Below are 18,213 nucleotides of genomic sequence, written 5' to 3' on the forward strand. Positions count from 1 at the left end.
TATCATGTGTAGCTCCTCTTTCGTGCCCTTACTGGGGGCCTGGCCCGCAACCCAGGCATGTGCCCTGACTGGGAATCAAACCAGCGACCCTTTGGTTCACAGGCCAGCACTCAATCCACTGAGCCACACCAGCAAAGGCTTTTTTCCGTTTTTCAATGTATTTTTTATCTTATTTGTAAGTCAAAAAGATAAAGACATGCAAGTACAACAAATATAACATTTCTATTTGATGTCTTTAAACCCTTTTCTTCAGGACCTAGGAGAACATATGTGACTTTTCTGTCTTTCCTGCCCTTTCCTTTCCTCCTCGCTCCTTTTTTTAACATTTCCATCTGTGTCCTCAAGTATCACCTGGCCATGTTCCATTGCCATGGGGTTTAAGTTGGCAGCTTCAGGGACATCCTATGTTTAGTAGATATTGTGGATTTTCTTACATGCCAGGTAGAGGGAGACTGGAGATAATGTGAATAAAAAGAGAAGAATCTCTCCACTCTGTAAGGGACCTCGGCCAAAGCCCCACCCACACAGGTGAAGGACAAGGGAAAGCCACCTCCTCCACCTTCCTTATACTTTTCTTTTTAAAAAAAATTTATGTATTTTTAGAGAGGGGAAGGGAGAAAGAGGGAGAGACACATCACTGTGTGAGAGAAACGTCAATAGGTTGCCTCTTGCAGAGCCCACAACTAAGCACGTTCCCTGACTGGGAATCAAACTGGTGACCTTTCAATTTTTTGGATGATGCCCAATCCACTGAGCCACACCAGTCAGAGCTCTTATACTTTTCTTACCAACACTGTCTTTTCTCTAGCCTACTCTATGTAAGAATACAGTATGTAATAGATATAACACATAAAATGCGTTAATTGGCTGTTTATGTTATTGGTAAGGCTTCTGGTTAACAGGGTAATTGTGGAGTCAAAATTATACAGAGGTTTTCAACTGTGTGAAGGGGTTGGTGCCTCTAATCCCAACATTATTCAAAGGTCAACTGTATACATACCTATGATAAAGTTTAACTTATAAATCAGGCACAGTAAAAGATTAACAACAGTAACTAATGATAAAATAGGACAATTACATTATACCACAATAAAGTTATGTGAAGGCAATTTCTTTTCTCTCAAAATATCTTATTGCACTGTGCTCACCTTTTCACTTAAAGGAAGTACTTTACAGCACTTCTCAGCATCACTACTCTTGTGCTATGGACCATCAGTAGTTAAAATAAGGGTTACCTGAACACAAGCATTGTGATACCCTCACAATCAATCTGATAACTGAGAGCTACCAAGTGACTAATAAGCAGGTAGCATATAGAGTGTGGCTGTGCTGGACAAAGAGATAAGTCACATCGCAGACAGGACAGAGCAGGACAACACAAGATGCGACTCAGAATGGTGTGCAATTTCAACTTATGAATCATTTATTTCGGGAATTTTCCATTTAATATTTTTGGACCTTGGGTAACTAAAGCAATGAAAAGCAAAACTGCAGATAGTGGAGGGCTACTGTATTAAAAAAAAGACTTGCTTTGAAAAAGCAATTTATTGGTCCATCCCCTCCCACCCCTAATAATTATTTTTTAAAGTTGATTAGCAGAACAATTAACACATGGTTCTGGAAAGATTTTGGAAAGAAAACATAGGGTTCCTCTCCCCTTCTCTGAAACAGAACACACTTCACCCCTCTTTGTCTTTACTAATTCCAGAACAAAAAATTCTGGATGGTTACTTTAACCCCAAGGCCCCAAAGAACATGGCAAGTGGAAGGCTTACCTCTTTGGTGGGGCTGCAGAAACCTTTGCACGAAGGGATAAAAGTTGAAGAGAAAAAGCTGCAGGGGAAAAAATGCACCAACTTTAATATTTATGTAGCTAAAACAATTTTATCACCAAGTTCAACTAACTGGGAATCACTGTTTACTTTTTTTCTCAACAAGCATTCATACCCCAGGATAATTCAAAGTGCTACATTAACCAAGGAAAAGAAGGCTATGCTGCTATCCTTATTGTGTCAAGGAAGACGAAAGAACTTTATACTGTATGCAAAATAAGCCAGGAAGAAAAAAGGCAACCAAAACTTAACATTCTACTTTTAAAATTGGTATAGCTGCATAAGTAATTTTTTAAGTCTTCAAAGATAAAGAGGATTATAGGAAGGAATTGCATTCACTTTAAGTCTCCAAAGCAAGGGACAAAATAGCACTTCAAATCTGATAGCATCTAGTATACAGTGGTACTCGTCGTTAATTCATTCCAGAACGCAGGACAAGTGCTGAAACTGACAAGTACCAAATGATAAAGCACGTTCTCTTGCAGGGCAGCGTTGTGACTCATACAAGTTCTAGCAAGCGCAGCCAATCCCAAGCAAGAGCTGAGTTCTGAAACATTTTTTCCTCATCAAAATGCAACAAGTACAGGGTTTGATGAGTTCTGAAGCTGACGAGTACTGAGGTATGACTGTGTTCTGATCACACAAACCACCCACAATTCTGGTTCTGTTATTAGATACCAGACCAACCACTTCGGCAGAATTACTCTGAGCTCTACTTCAGAGAAAAAAGCACTGCCACTCGAGTCTACCTATTAAAGGTGACATGGGTCCAATTATTAAAGCAACTGCAATTTCTAACTTCAAGAAGAGAAACTTTGGAGATGGACTGGTCTTTTTGCAAAGTTCATCATGTGAGAATAAATTTTTTTATTTTAGCCACAGAGTAAAACCATGGCCAAAGAAGTAATAAGGAAGGCTTGGGTTCAATATAAGGATGGCCGTTCAACTGCAGCTATAAAAGACTGGTATAATTTCCATCAAACTATGCTTAGCTTGCAACTCACTTTTGCTTTCTTATAAAACTCAAATTCTAGTCAAACATAAAATCGCCTTACAAATATATCAAAAATTGACTTAGTAATCTTGCTTTAGGTCTGTAGACCATGGAAAAAAAGCATTTTATTCACCAAAATGTTGTTTTTTCCTTAGAGAAAGGGAATGAATACTTGCACTCATATGTACTTTCATTTTTAAGTTGATGTCTATACTGTTCTGATTTTCAATAAACAAGCCAAGCCCGTTTTACTTTTTTCATTAAAAATTTTTTTCAAAAAAAGCAACATACTCAATGATTTTCAGAACAGCACTAGTCAAAAGAGCAAAATGATAGAGCACAACCTCAACGGTCATTCCTTTATGGCCTAAGTATTTGACAATCTCTCCCACAATGGCATTTAGTCCAAAAGTATGTGTGAGGTTTCCATATGTATACATCTCACACACAAACACACACACACACTGTACCACCAAAGAGCTCTTGCAATCTAATATAAAATAAATGAGCCCAGAATTCAGCTTTGCACACATGACAATCCCCCACTCCAGTGGTCTGAAAGTCAGGAAAGCTGGGAAGGAATAAACCAACTACAAAATGTAGTAACAGCCAATAAAAATATGTAGGCTTTATGTTGGCTCTGAAAAATGAGTATGTGGAACCAAGTTGAACAGAGAAAGCAGAAAAACAGAACACAAAATAGTCTGTCCATAAACTAAATATATATACAATTTAACATCCGTACTTATTAATAACAAAATGATAAAAACAGGTATTTTCAGAGTAGAAGATTTTATTCTTCCTCTAAATTGGATTTATATGTTGTGGATAGATAAAATTAAGTCACTCCTCTACCTGAGCAGCTTTCTTTTTATCAAGAATAATTCTACTTCTCTCCTGACTGGTGTGGCTCAGTGGTTTGGGCATCATCCCGCAAACTGAAAGGTTACCAGTTAGATCCCTGGTCAGGGTACATGCCCGGGTTGCGGGTGGTCCCCCGTTGGGGGCAAGAAGCAACCAATCAATATTTCTTTCATACACATCACTGTTTCTCTCCCTCTCTCCCCCTCCCCCTCCCTTCCCCTCTGTCTAAAAATAAATAAAATCTTGTTTTTTAAAAATGAATTCTATTTCTAATATCCACCAAGAGAAATATAATGTAATTCAAACCTCGTGAATTCCCACCAATCTAGAAATGAGGTTCATGAGCATCATCTTCACTTCAAACCTCTCCTTAGAGCTCTCTAGCTGCTTTAGTAGTTTTTCTGCAAAATCTAGAAAGAGAGTATCAGAGAAGTACACTGTGGGTCCACAGTCTGTGCAACATTATTTAACATACGTAGAGAAAGGCAGTAGTTACGATAAGCGACTCCTGACATGGCTGAAATCACTGCTGAATCAGGATGATAAGAACAGCAGTATGACAAAAGGTGAAAAGATTGACACACAGATCAATATACCTTCAACAATGCCCAAAGTTAAGTTTTAAGGATGCCCAAGACTTTTAGCATCAACATGATGAGGAACTGTTTAACAGGTGCTCCATTTAACAGTTCTTTTACAAATTCAGCTTTTCAACGTGTGGTCCACAAGCCACCAGCAGCTGGTCCACACAGCAGATTATTAGAAATTAAGAACCTCAGGCTCCACTCCAGACCTACTGAATCAATCTGTACTTTAACAGGGTCCCAAGCTGATTCATATGTACCTTAAAGTTTGAGAAACAATGGCCTAGGGGTGTCCAGCCCTTGGCCCACTGGCCGCATGTGGCCCAGGATGGCCATGAATGTGGCCCAACACAAAACTGTAAATTTACTTAAAAACTTTTTTTTTGCTTATCAGTTTTCATTAGTGTTTGTGCATTTGATGTGTGACCTACAACAACTCTTCTTTTTCCAGTGTGGCCCAGAGATGCCGAAAGGTTGGACACCCTGATGAAGGAAGGGATAGCAAACACTACTGTATATTAGGGTACACAGAGCACTTAAAAGCCCCAATGCCCAGCTGCACCCAGTACCAACTAATCCGTCTCTGAGGATACCAGGACTCAAGCACCAGTTAGTTTATATGTTCTCTAAGTGATTCCAATTTGCATTCCAGTTTGCGAACTAGTATTCTAGAACATGGTTTCCCAAATTTGGTTTCCACAGATCAGATTAAAACAAAACAAAAAAAAAGGACCAACAAAAAATTGTCAGTTTTTCATTTGGTCAAGGACAATGTCCTACCACTACTGTGTATGTTAAAGATAAAAATTTCTTCCACATTTTTCTTATATTGCTGTGGACTGAGAATCGCTGCTTCAGAACATTAATTCTCCAGGCTACAACTGATTATTGACTGACTGTCTATTACGCATCAGGGATCTTGTATTCCCAGGTAGCTATGAAGGTAGGAAACTAAATAGGCAGGGATCAGACCAACAAGGAACCTGGGAAGTCATACTTATAGTACCTTGGGGATCATGGATCAAGTGAATAGCTGAAAAGTTAAACACCTCTGGCTTTTTCTTCTTCTTTTGTTTCTGAAAGAAAGGGAGAGGAAAAATATTTACCTTCTGACTTACGGTAATGAGGCCTTTGGGGTTAAACGTGCTAATGTACTAAAAGTTGTTATCAAGTCCACATGAATTTAAAAATAAAATCTTTGTTCCCAAAACCTTTCTTTTAACTAGAAAAGTATAGATGGTTTTTGTCTTTTAAGATTCACCTATTAGCACCTGTAAGACTTAAACAAATTTGGAAATATAAACATTAAAAACCAAATTAATGATTTTCAGAATAATCATTACAAAATATAAAATGTACTTTTTTCGTGTACTCTTCTGAGAAGACATGCCTACCACTGATACCCTAATACAGGTCATCTCAATCAGAACAAGTGACAAGTAAATTTAATCAAATTAATTTATTCAAGTCACAGATTTGCTAGAGCTAAAAATATTTATCTAAAAATTAGTGCTTAAAAATTCATTAAACATTTATAAGACTTTCAAAAATGTGATTTATTTCAAATTCTTAAAAGCTTCTGTTAAAAACCTTTTCTACATTCTAGTGATTCCTACCCTCACTTCCCTGGTACAAGCCTCACCTTGAGCACTTTCATAGCCTTTTCCAACCTTTTCTTGTGTTTGGAGCTTTTCTTCCCGGTGGCATACTGCACTAGCAGGTCTCTTGCTGTTGGTCCTTCATCCTAAAGAAAAACTACTTTGTAAAACTGTAAATAAACAAAATATGCATAGAAATAAAGGGTAATCCTTTCAACCACTTCATTGTACTTATACTCTGTGCACACAGCCACTAAAAATAAACATAACTTCTAAAATTCAATAAAAATATTTCCTCGTGGACACAAACAAGCACATACGAAGATTTTTCACTGCAGCACCGATTATTATTTTTGTACTTTCCTTTTAATTTTTACTGAAGTATGTTGACAAAATGCAAATGTTTTTTATTTTAAAAAACTGGAAACAAATATCACAGGAAAATGCTTAAACTATAATACATTAATTTCAGAAATCTGTAAAGGTTAAAAGCATAAGAGATTTATATGCACTAATAGACTAAGATCTAAATGCATTGGTACATCTATATATATCAACACAAAGAAAGCAAGCTGCAGAATAATCACATATTTACATATATTTAAAAAATCTACTACACCTATGAGACAATATATATATGTACATATCAAATGCAAGGGGAAACAAAATGGCTCTCTGTGAAGCAGGACCTGGAAAATGGAGGTAAGACAGTCAAGGAAACTTCTATTTACCTGAAATTTTTTACAATAAAAATGTAGTAAGATAATAACAAAATAAATTACAAGATATTATTACATATTCCAGTATTCTTGTTATCAAAATGCATGGGAAGAAAAATTGTTTTTATCCTTTTAAATGTTAATTAAAAATATTTATAATAAAGGAAATTTAATAACATTTTATATCTTGATTTTCCCTTTAAAGATGCCATGATATTATTCCTCTCCGTTACCCCTATGAATTTCTATGATGTCGACACTTACCTCAAAAATATGTTAGCAGCAATTCTCATTCGAAGTTTATATAGTGAGATATAGGTATTATTTTAGAACTCAGAACAAGGCTGAGTGAATCTAAGTTTTATTAGTGACTTAACCAATCTTACTGAATGTAAGTGACAGATTCTAAACAATAAAATCTTGGCACTGCAGAACTCAATAAAGGATAAAGGTAACATGTAAGTTTCTAACTTAAACAGTCACAGATTTTACAATGAGAGCAACAATGAAATCTGATTAAATGTAAAATTCAGAAGCATCTGTGGTTAAACTAACCTCAGATTCCGAGTCACTCTCCTGTTTCTCCTCATCATCTTTCCCAAGGAAGAATGTCAAAGCAGCAACTAAGATCTAAAGGCCAATCAGAACAAAGTTAATTACTCATTCCACCTTGCAGTGAAGAATAAAATACTTCTGTCTGCACTTTATACATGAATACACACTAGAATCTGAAGAAAAAAAAATCAAAAACTGATGGGATTTGGGCTCATTTTTGTTGATTAGAACATAATGATTTTATAACATTACTTGTCCTAAAAAATATATAAGTAAAAACATCTTTAGATAAAAACTTCTAGGCTCTACAGTTATTCTTCCTACAAGCTGTCAAGAATTTCCACATCCTCTAAACACAAAAAAGTGATATTACAGCCCTTTTAATAGAAAGTAAACATATCCTTGAACTTCTTTCAGCTGTGTCTGAGCCCAATAAAATAATCAAGAATTACAGGACAAATATAAATGCTGAAGCTACTGTTTGACACACAGAATTTAAAAAACCCGTGATAATTTGGTTTGACTCCTCTAAAGCACATACTGATGAACCAGGGAAGTGGCCTAAAAAACAGAGAGCACTGGTAACATTAACTGCTTATTTGCACACCCCCGTTCCTCACCTACAGCCTCCTTCAGCCTTTATCTGGAGAGCAGACCACGGGCAGGCAGTGCCTTCCCGCAGCCCTACAGGCACTCACCTTGGTGACCTTAGAGAAGCACGCAGTTGTGATCACATTGACAGTTTTGGCATCGTTCCTGGGGAAGACAAATGAGTGTTTTAATGACATAGGAACCTACTGAAGAGAAGTGAAACAAAAAGCACAGAATAAAAAACTACTAAGATGGCAATATTCTAACAGTAAAAATTCATCCTAAAGATAGAAGGAATTATCATAAACTATTAAAAATGATTGTCTCTGGTGGTAGGACCATCAATACTATTTTTAAAAAATGTTTCCAGCTTCTCCAAATTTTCTGTTGCAATGAATACGACTACTTTTGTAATTTAAAAAAAATTAGAAAAGCAAAAGATATGAGATGGAGACACTGTACCAACAAACCAAAGTTCATAAAACATGATATTTTACAAAAGTAGGATAAACTGACTTGAAAATCTTCAGAGTGACAAAGTAGAAAGAGAACAGATTTCATAGTCAAGCAGGTCTGGGTTTGAATTTCAGCTCTGCCCTCATTATCTCAACTTAAACTCTCTGAACTTCAGTTTCATCACCTATCAAATGAGAAGAATTCCAGATAAGCTGCATTACTTTGTCCTGAAGGGTGAACAAGGTAATATAAAGTGTATGTGCTCTGCAAATGGTGGCCCATGTTATTGTTAGTTATTTGGATTGTCTCTATTTTTACTTCGGACTTAATCTATGACAGAAGTATATTAAACAGCTCAAGATCAAGAAGAATATTTGTGTATATGCTCTGTAGTAATTCCAAATGAACAAAGGATTCTATTTCTCAAGAGACAAATATATATATATATATTACCAGATGTTTCTTCGGTAAAGTTCAATCATCACATCCAAGGACATCTTGGCCGCAGTTGCATTGCTGTCTCTTAACATGGTGTACATGAAATTTTGCAACACCTAAAGGAAAGGAGAAAGAAGCCTTAATACACTCACTGTTGGTGCCATGCAGCAAACATGGAAAAGAAAAGGGTACTTACTACATTCACTTTATTGTTCTTGTGTTTTGCATTTATATTTTTGATATCAGTCACGATATGTGTGTATAAAGTCTAAGAAAAAGAAATAAAAACATATACATATTAACCAACATTTCAAACTTTGCTTAATTTGGAGAAAAGTACAAAATGTCCAGGAGGATTTAATATTATCTACTTTTCATTTTATCACAAAAGAGACCAAAAGCAAAACAAAAAGCAGCAGCTAAAATGCAAGAGGAAAACCGCCCACAAAAGGTTAAACATGGAGTTACCATGTAACTCAATGATTCTACGCTTAGTTATATGAAATCTGTCTGGAAAAAGTCCAGCCATTGTTAATATAACGAGAATGGTTTCTGTGACATCCATGTAACCTGGCAGCCATAGTGTACTAGAATGTGCATGCATGAAAAATGACGCGTTCACTGTACTGGTCAGTGGGGGCGGTAGATGCTGCTCAGTGAGCATGTGCACTGTGTGGCCATCTCATTCGAAATGACTGAGTAGAGCAATGAATATGCAACAAATTTTGTGTTAAGCTTGAATATTCCTCCATGAAAACGAATAAGATGATCCAGAAGACTACAGCTATGGGCAAATGGTGATTGGTGGCTTCATCACAACAACATGCCCGCTCACATATCACATCTCGTGCAGTTTTTTGGCAAAACATCAAATCACCCAGGTGACTCTGCCCCACTACAGCCCAGATTGTCACCCTGCAACTTCTGGCTTTTCCCCAAACTAAGATCACCTTTGAAAGGGAAGAGATTTCAGACTGTCAATGAGATTCAGGAAAATATGACAAGGCAGCTGACGGCAACTGGAAGAACTGTGTGAGGCGCCAAGGTGCCTACTTTGAAGGGGACTGAGGTGTCATTGTCCTACACGCAATGTTTCTTGTATCTTGTGTCTTCTCCAATAAATGTCTCTATTTTTCTTATTACACGGTTGGATACCTTCCGGACAGACCTCATATACCCAAGAGAAATAAAAATATATTTCTATACCAATATTCATATAAATATTCATAGCGGCATTACTCATAATAGCCAAAAAGTGAAAACAACCAAAATGTCTATTAGCTGATGAATGAATAAACAAAATGCAGAATAACCATACATAGTATGGAATAGTATTTGGGAACAAAAAGGAATGAAATACTGATAGATGCTACAACATGGATAAACCTTGAAAACATTATGCTCAGAAGCCAGACACAAAAATCTGCATAATTGCAAACTCTGAATATACTAAAAACCACTGAACTGCACACTTTAAATGGATGAATTGCATGTGGATTATATCTCAATTAAATTGTTCTTTTTAAAAAAGGAGCCTTGGCTGGTGTGGCTCAGCAGATTGAACACTGGGCTGAGAACCAAAAGGTCACTGGTTTAATTCCCAGTCAGAGCACATGCCTGGGCTGCGGGTCAGGTCCCCAGTGGGGGACATGTGAGGGGCAACCAATCGATGTTCCTCTCTCACATCAGTGTTTCTCTCCCTCTCTCCCTCCCTTCTTGCCTCTCTAAAAATAAATAAATAAAATATTTAAAATTAAAAAAAAAAAAAAAAAAAAGAGGAAAGTTGTGCCCTGGTTGTTGTGGCTCAGTTGGAATATCAGCCCGTAACTGAAAGGTTTCAGGTTCGATTCCCAATCAGGGTACATTCCTAGGTTGTGCATTCACTCCCCTATCCAGGCACACAAGGGAAGCAACCAACTGGTGTTTCTCTCTTTCTTCCTCTCCCTCTAAAAGCAATGAAAAAATGTCCTCAGGTGAGGATAAAAAGGAAAGTTGCTTCATTTATTTTTGGTGTCCAAAATAGGCTCCCACGGACAACTTTTATCCCACAAGTTAGACCAAGGAGTACAACTACTAAAACCAAGCAGTGGCAGTCTCTAAACACTTTGAAAAAGTTTTATTAAGTTAATAAAGTGTGAACTCAATTCCTTAAGGAATTTCCTTAAATTTCCTTAAATTTCTTTCATAAACCTTCAGCTTCTGATCTTAATTACATAAGCAAACACAAACTCACAGGGAAACAGTAATAACAAAAAAAGTTAGTTTGTTGGGGGCTACGGTTGGGGCGGTTATAGCTATGAGTGTCTGGTCCATGCTCTGATTAGCTAGTCAGTGAAGTGCAGTGGAAAAGCGCCTGCATTCTGGAGCCAGACTGCCTGGCTTTACGAGTATTTTCCTGTCCCACCACTCAGAATCCATGTGAGTCTGGGCATGTCCCTCTACCTCGGCCTTTTCATCTGCAGGGTACTACTACTGCCACTACCACCGCCACCACCACTACCAATAAACTCTACATAATTTTGTGAGTAAACAAATAAACACTTACAAAGCTCTGAGAATTCAAAAAGTAAGCATTCAATAAACGTTTAGCTATTACCACCATATTGCATGCACACAATGGTCTATTTTTTTCCCATTAAAATTATTCTTACCTGGATTCAATAATTTGAAGCATCAAGAGTTCACTCTATAAGTTTTATGTTACTGCAAGGAAAAAGGAGGTATATGGGAAAAAAAGTGATTTTGCTCTTTACCTTTCGCAGCAGCTTATCATGGCAGCGCAGAAGTTCAAAGAAAAGTTCTAGCAAACTTGTTGGATTGATGAGATTCTTATTTCTCAGCAAGATCAAAGCTTTACAAAATGTCTTGGGAAGGAAAAGAAAACATATTATAAGGTTAAGGTAAGAAAATGAAACATAATGTCTCCTACTAATCAGACATTATTCTAGGCATCAAAAGAGAACAGATAACCTCTGTCCTCATGGACCTTACACACTGGGGATGCAGCAGAAGAGAGGGCAGACAAGCAAGCACATAAACAGCAGTTATCTCAGATAGTAAGTGTCACAAAGGCAGTGAAACAAGGTCCTATAATTGATACATTGTGGCTACTTTACACAAAGAGGTCAGCATATAACAAAACCCCAGGAATCAAAGAAAGGTTTGGTAACAATAATACACTAAAATGAAATGATCAATCTGAGCTTGTGACCTTACAAGGCATTCTTCTGAAGTACTGTGAGTACTAAGAATGGCCCAACAACAGTTGTAGCACTCTTATAACCCAAATTTTTCCTCTACTTCTCTTCTCCATTAGATGGAACAAATAATTCTTGGAGAATAGTTCATTCCAAGTCTTGCGGCAAGTACAAAAAAAAAAAAAAGAGTTTGGAACTATTTCTGCCAGAATGCAAGGATGCTTTCAAAAACATCAGGGGCACTGCTGAAAAAAGAAGCTCCCACTGGTTAGGTGATGACAGCTTGACTGTAAAAGAGTAAAAACAGTAACGCTTTAAAAAGAAACTAATAAAAAGTATATTAAAAGGTAGTTACATTGTCAAAGAAAGAGTAATATAAAAAGTTCATTTTACTGATTTTATTAAGTAATTTGTTAATATACATGGATATTTTGTTTCTTCCACTGAGCAATACAGTCTGTTTCTATCTGTGTAATCAATGAAGAAAAAACTTGAGAATGATTCAAAAAGTCCTGGAAAAACAGTATATACACCAGGTAGAAAGTCCAACAGCTGATAGGATTGATAGCCAATCACAATAGCCAATTAAAAAAAGGATCCACCATTGTGTTCTAAATGATTCCTCTAAAGAGGAATACTAATTAGAGTCAATTCTTTGTTTCCTAGCAAAGAAAATTTCTACTAATCATCGTTTTAAAAACCTACTAATTATCATAAAAAAATAAAAGAAACATGCACACATATTTATTTATTTAATAATGCCTGCCACACACAACTTAAACAAAACCTACTGCTTTGAAAGGCACTAAGTCTCCATACTCAAAATCTCAAATCTGTACAACCTAGAGGAACTTGAAAACTTCCATGACACAAGTAAATCCCCTGACTAACGGTTTGAGTCTGAAGCCTCCTGGGCTGGGCTGCCAGGTGCTATGACCCAGAGAGTTAACCAGTTGACAATTCTAAGCCTGCAACCTTCATTTTTCTAAGATGGCATTCTTTTCCTTTTCAGCCTAATCAAGTTAATAAAATCTTAGACAAGTATAAACAAAGCTGAATTACATGGACTTAGCATTTTCATAAGTTTTTGCATAGGATATCAATAAGTTTTGTGATCATAATATTTACCTAAGTTCTACTTGCTTTAAAGGTATTTGAAAAGCTGGTGTATAAAATTTTAAAATGCCAGAGAGTGGGTTTCTAGAAGCACAGCCCAATTCATTACAGTGGTTTGTCTGGGGTGTTTTCTTTTCTACGCAGAAAGTAGGGGAGCAGGAGAGAGCAGAGAAAAGCTGAGCAAGGATGTGTCCCTGGCTGGAGGCACGCTTTAGTCTGAACACAAAGTCCTGGAGCATAAACTGTAACACAAAGTGGGACCCAGCGTGAGGGAAGGGGCTGGGCTTTCATACCTCCACGTGGGTCAGGTACTAGCTATGAGTTGCAGGGGTAACCTCCCAGGTGGTAGGTCTCTCATTTAGCTGAGGACAATCCTCCAGGGAAAGGGCAGCTGGAGGCCGCTGGGTAGGGAAAATGGGTGCCCTGGCTTGGTAAGGGGATCTTGGCTATGACCCAATGTCAACCACTAAAGTGACACTGTTTAAATGTTCAAACTGGCTATTTAATGGATAGATTTATTCAAATAAGCATTATACAAACCACGAGTTACAATTAAGGTTCTTCACGCACATGAGATCTGAATGAAAAACCATCCTGGGAGGGTTAGCAGGCTGGAAGAACGGAAGATCAGAGGAATGTAGCAGAGAAGACGGTAAGATAAAAAGCAGGCTGGACGCAGATCATGAAGGGACTTAAGGAAGGGGTGACACATTTTGTTTTAAATTTTAAAACGATGTTTAGGTGAGAGGCTATTTTCATTTAAACATATATTACATACATACATACAAACACAGCACAAGTTATCAATATAAATAGTGGCCCTACCATTCGAAGATCTGGGTCCAAGACAGTGTGGTTGTAGGAGAGAAGATCTTTCAACTCTTGAGGAAAGTTACTTAAATGTTCTGGGTAGCAGTGACCAATCTGTAACAAAGCAAAGACTCTTCTGAAGTCTCTCTTTCTCTCCTATAATTCATATGCACATATTCTGGACATTCTGCAAAAGGAGAGTAAAGGCTATTTCATAGAGGTAGATGGTTCCAAATCATCCAAATCATGTGTTTTTCTACAACATGCCAATTTCTGTGACCCCCTTCATATTTCTTCTAGTATTAAAATATGTGTTACATGATTTAGAATCTATTTTATAATGAATTTGAAGAAAACAAATAGTTTGAAAGTTTTGCTCTGGGTGGTTCTGCGAAAAACTCTAGCAAAATCTTCTAATTCACCATATAGAGAAAATAAAATTTGCAAAAAGGGAAAGTTAAATTTTCTTTTTTAAAATAAAGCTTCCATTCTTGAGTGGAATGAGGTGGAGTATAATGGAAAAGTAATCTTGTAAATGGTATAACAACTGGTCTTTGTTTTATACAAAAATTATCTTCTTACCTGTGCCATAAACATCACCAGTGCTGCCAGTTCTTTGCTGGGTTTATTTGGTTGTAACTTGAAAATCTCCACATTGGACTTGTAGTGATTATATTGCTGCAGAAACTGTAGAAGAATAAAATTTAAGTTGGTCACCTTTTCTTATATAACTTGCTCAATACAGAATGAAAAATTACTTAGTAAAAGTCTTTGATAGTGGCATGGAGAAAAAGAAATGGCAAATGTATGCAGAAACACTACCCTTTCCTTGCCTTCATTCTTCAAAATAAGTTCTGAAAACATTTTTTAAATTGTTGTTCAATTACAGTTGCCCCCATCCCCCCCGCTTGTCTTTGTCCATGGGTCCTTTATACATCCTCCTTGATGACCTTTCCCCTTCTTTTCCCCATTACCCCCGCTTCCCTCTGGTTACTGTCAGTCTGTTCTTTATTTCCCTGTCTCTGTTTAAATTCTGCTTGCTTGTTTGTTTTGTGGTTTAGGTTCCACTTACAGGTGCAATCACATGGTATTGGTCTTTCACTGCCTGGCTTATTTCACTTAGCATAATGCTCTCCAGTTCCATCCATGCTGAGGTTCTCAAAACTTTATGCACATCATAGAAAATCTAAAGATCCTTTCTTTTATTGTTAGAAATTTAGGTTATGTAGTGTAATGAATAGTGAAGCCAAAAGTCAAACACTCAGAATCTGGCCCTATGCTGGCATTCACTATCCAAATGACCTCTACTATATTGTCACTGTACACAGAGCACTCCTATCTGTGCTCCGAAAAATACAGTGTCAGAAAATGCAAATTATTTCTCAAGTACATAAAGTGTTCCAGTCAAAATTCCCTTCTTTCAAATACTGATTAAGGTTTTATTCAGGAGTTATAGGATAAAACCTTGTGAGTGTTCGGAGTTAACAGCCAAAAGTACCAGACACACAGAAATAATGATAATAACTTCCTTTTATTCAGCACTTACTATCTGCCAAGCTCATTGTGTACATTATCTCATTTAATTATGTTTAATCCTAACAATAACTCAACAATCTAATGTTGAAACACCAGCCATCAACCGGTTCCACGTATCCGCTCTCCAGCTTTAGGGAGTGTGTATGTGTATGAGAGAGTAAGGGAGAGCAAGAGACATATTGACACTATAAGAATGAATATTTCTTAATATTTTAAGTCCTAAATAGTCTAGTAAGTTCCAAATTAATATATCCAATTACTTGTCCGATATCTCTGTTTGGGTGTTTACCAGGTATTTTAAAATGTAACTCGATCTCTCCAACAAAATTGGTAGGTCTTCAGCTTTCTCCAAGAGAAGAGCTTAAGACAGAGACCTGCGTGCAGCCCCTACATGCTTCAGGTAAGACCCTACCTCTCTTAACTCCCTACTCGCGTTGACAGGAGTGAGAAGAACACCTCAGAACTCAGTGTGCTTCTGGCAATATCCTTACTCCATTTCCTTCCCAATCCCACGCCACCCAGCCACTATCTGCTTTGAAATGATGAGGGCATATTTGCATCCAGTTTTACTTTCTTTATAGTCCTTACTGCTATGTTTACCTTCACTACAACATAAGTCCAATAGAGGAAGTCTGTCATATCTCTCTATCACTGTATCCTCTATGCCTAGAATTATACTGACAAATAGCATATAAAACGTGTGGATTTGCATATGTATTTAAGTGAATAAAAGATCAATTCTCTGTGATAAGAATTATCTCTTACATATTAAAACAGCCTCAGGGGTTAATGTTCCCTAGTAACACAACTAGTTAACAGCAGGGTTAGGATTTAGAGTTATTTTTAAAATCAATGCTCTTAAATACAGCACTACACAGACTCTCAACTATTACTTTGTCAATGGTTGTATATAGTGCTTTACATATCTTAGAGTCTTACCTATATTACTAGTTTCTTGTATTTGTTCCTTACTCTTTATTTTCCTTGAAAAATTTCTCTATGTAGTGGTGACCTAAACCAATGAAACTGCTATTTGTTAAAAAGCATTCAATTAAATATTTCTAAGTGAAAAGCTGGGGAAAGAGGGAAATGAGAAGGGCAATCAAAAGATGAGTAACTGTGTTAGCCACTGAACAAATCACAGTCTAGTGAGGAGGAGGTACAAACCGTTGCAGCAAAAGCCTGGCAAACACCTCCTTGATGCCTGTCAGACAAATGGGTGTCTGAAGTACACACCTGCCAAATTAGTGTATCAAAATCACCACTTTCATTTTGTCACTTCTCGGCTCAAACACCCTTAATGTTCACTATTTGTATGAGGTCAGTATACAAAGTCCCTCACAAGCTGGACCTAATCTAATTTTCAATCTCATCTTGTCCCGAAGCAAATTCTCACATCCAGCTCATGCAAGAATCCAATGGAGACTGAATCCTCGCTTAACGAAATATACTAAGCTCTGGGTCCGTTCCTTATACTTGAGAGTATCACCTCCTTCCCAACACAGCCCACCGGAAAGCGCAGGTTCTCGGAAACAGACGTCGGTCGAGAGCCTCCTAAGAGACGACTCATCAAGTGTTACCAATTAATTCAAGTTAGGAATTTCTGAAAAGAAATATACGTGGAAGTTGTATTGGGGAGCGGGTTACGTCTCTCCACCTTTGTTAAGTCGAGAGATAAACCCTAAAGCAAAATGAGACCTTTAAAGTTCCGTGGCAGCAGAGTCTACAGAGCAGGTAGGAAAACTCAAAAGGGCAGCGTATTTCCAAGAGGTGGGGAACGAGCCCTAAAGCACGTCCCTTCCCCAGTCCTTTCCCTCTTCCCAAAAGTAGAACACAAGGCCAGCCAGGATCTCCACTCCACGCCTCCCCAAACCCTAGGGTGTCTCAATCAGTCGCGCCTCGGCCTCTGGTGTCGCCGCGCCGCAGTCCCACCTCCTCCACGTAGGCCGGCGGATCCCTCTTGATCAGATTCTGTAACTGCGGAAGGTTGCTGGGCAGCTTGTTGTTATTTCTGTTGGACATATTGGCTGCTGAATGGCTCCGCGACGAGCCGTTTTAAGAAAACCTACACCGCAGGGAACGACTAACCGTCCCAGCTACGGCCGCGAATCGTGCTTCCGAGTACGACCGGAAACAGCACATGGGACGTTCAACGGGCGGCGCCATCTTGGTTCTTACAACGAACTAGACTACGGGAGCCTCAGCATATCAAACTTACTTTCACAGAAGAAATGCTCTGTATTGCTTTTTACGGCGCGGTCCACCGCTGCTACAGGGTGTCCTCCCAAGACCTAATGAAACGGAAAGTTTTTTCACGCAAATTAGTTTATTTTATCATCCCGATAAATCTGTGAAACAGATGAATATTACTCGTTTGTTTTTTTTAATCCCACAGACTAAAGTTAAAAGCTAAAAATATCCCTGGGGGGCAGATAGTGTTATCCAACATTTATGAAGGGGAGGCGGGGTCGGGAAGCACAAGAGGCGTGAATTAGTTTTTTTCCCCCCTTTGGTATAATTTTAAGTGCCTTTTTTTGTTTTGTGTTGTGTTGTTTCAACTCAACATGACCCAGAGAGTGGAATGGATAGAAAGTGGTATATGGATTGGCATAAAATGCAAATTAGGCCTGGTGGGTGTGGTTCAGTGGATTGAGCGCTGGCCTAAGAACCAAAGGGCCATCTGTTCGGTTCCCAGTCAGGGCACGTGCCTAGGTTGCACCCAGGTCCCAAGTAGGAGGTGCACCAGAGGCAACCACACATTGATGTTTCCCTCACTTTCTCCTTCCCTGCCTCTCTTTCTAAAAGTAAATAAATAAAATCTTTTAAAAAAATAAAAAATGCAAGTTAATTCGTACTTAAATATCAACTATTGTTATAACCTTTGTAAGTACTCTTCAGCAAGAGTTTTAAATTCAGATCCTGG

At 37.8% G+C, this 18,213-nt stretch overlaps 1 protein-coding gene across 1 annotated transcript in view; it reads right to left on the bottom strand.

Moving 5' to 3' along the window:
• The window catches only part of SDAD1 (SDA1 domain containing 1), a 32,011-nt gene extending 14,592 nt beyond the window's left edge, over window positions 1-17,419 (bottom strand). Inside the window, exons 1-12 of the mRNA XM_054591734.1 lie at window positions 17,223-17,419; window positions 14,337-14,441; window positions 13,770-13,868; window positions 11,385-11,495; window positions 8,828-8,899; window positions 8,647-8,747; window positions 7,845-7,902; window positions 7,147-7,221; window positions 5,917-6,018; window positions 5,281-5,350; window positions 3,997-4,100; window positions 1,776-1,833 (exon numbers count right to left, since the gene is read on the bottom strand). Of these exons, the coding sequence (XP_054447709.1) occupies window positions 1,776-1,833; window positions 3,997-4,100; window positions 5,281-5,350; window positions 5,917-6,018; window positions 7,147-7,221; window positions 7,845-7,902; window positions 8,647-8,747; window positions 8,828-8,899; window positions 11,385-11,495; window positions 13,770-13,868; window positions 14,337-14,441; window positions 17,223-17,312 (1,045 nt within the window). The 5' untranslated portion in view covers window positions 17,313-17,419. The remainder of the gene's footprint in view (window positions 1-1,775; window positions 1,834-3,996; window positions 4,101-5,280; window positions 5,351-5,916; window positions 6,019-7,146; window positions 7,222-7,844; window positions 7,903-8,646; window positions 8,748-8,827; window positions 8,900-11,384; window positions 11,496-13,769; window positions 13,869-14,336; window positions 14,442-17,222) is intronic.
• Between the last annotated feature and the right edge of the window lie 794 nt (window positions 17,420-18,213).

The sequence above is a fragment of the Pteronotus mesoamericanus genome, unplaced genomic scaffold, assembly GCF_021234165.1.
Source record: "Pteronotus mesoamericanus isolate MK-2021 breed Mesoamerican mustached bat unplaced genomic scaffold, CSHL_Meso_final contig_130, whole genome shotgun sequence".
NCBI classification, from domain to species: Eukaryota; Metazoa; Chordata; class Mammalia; order Chiroptera; family Mormoopidae; genus Pteronotus; species Pteronotus mesoamericanus.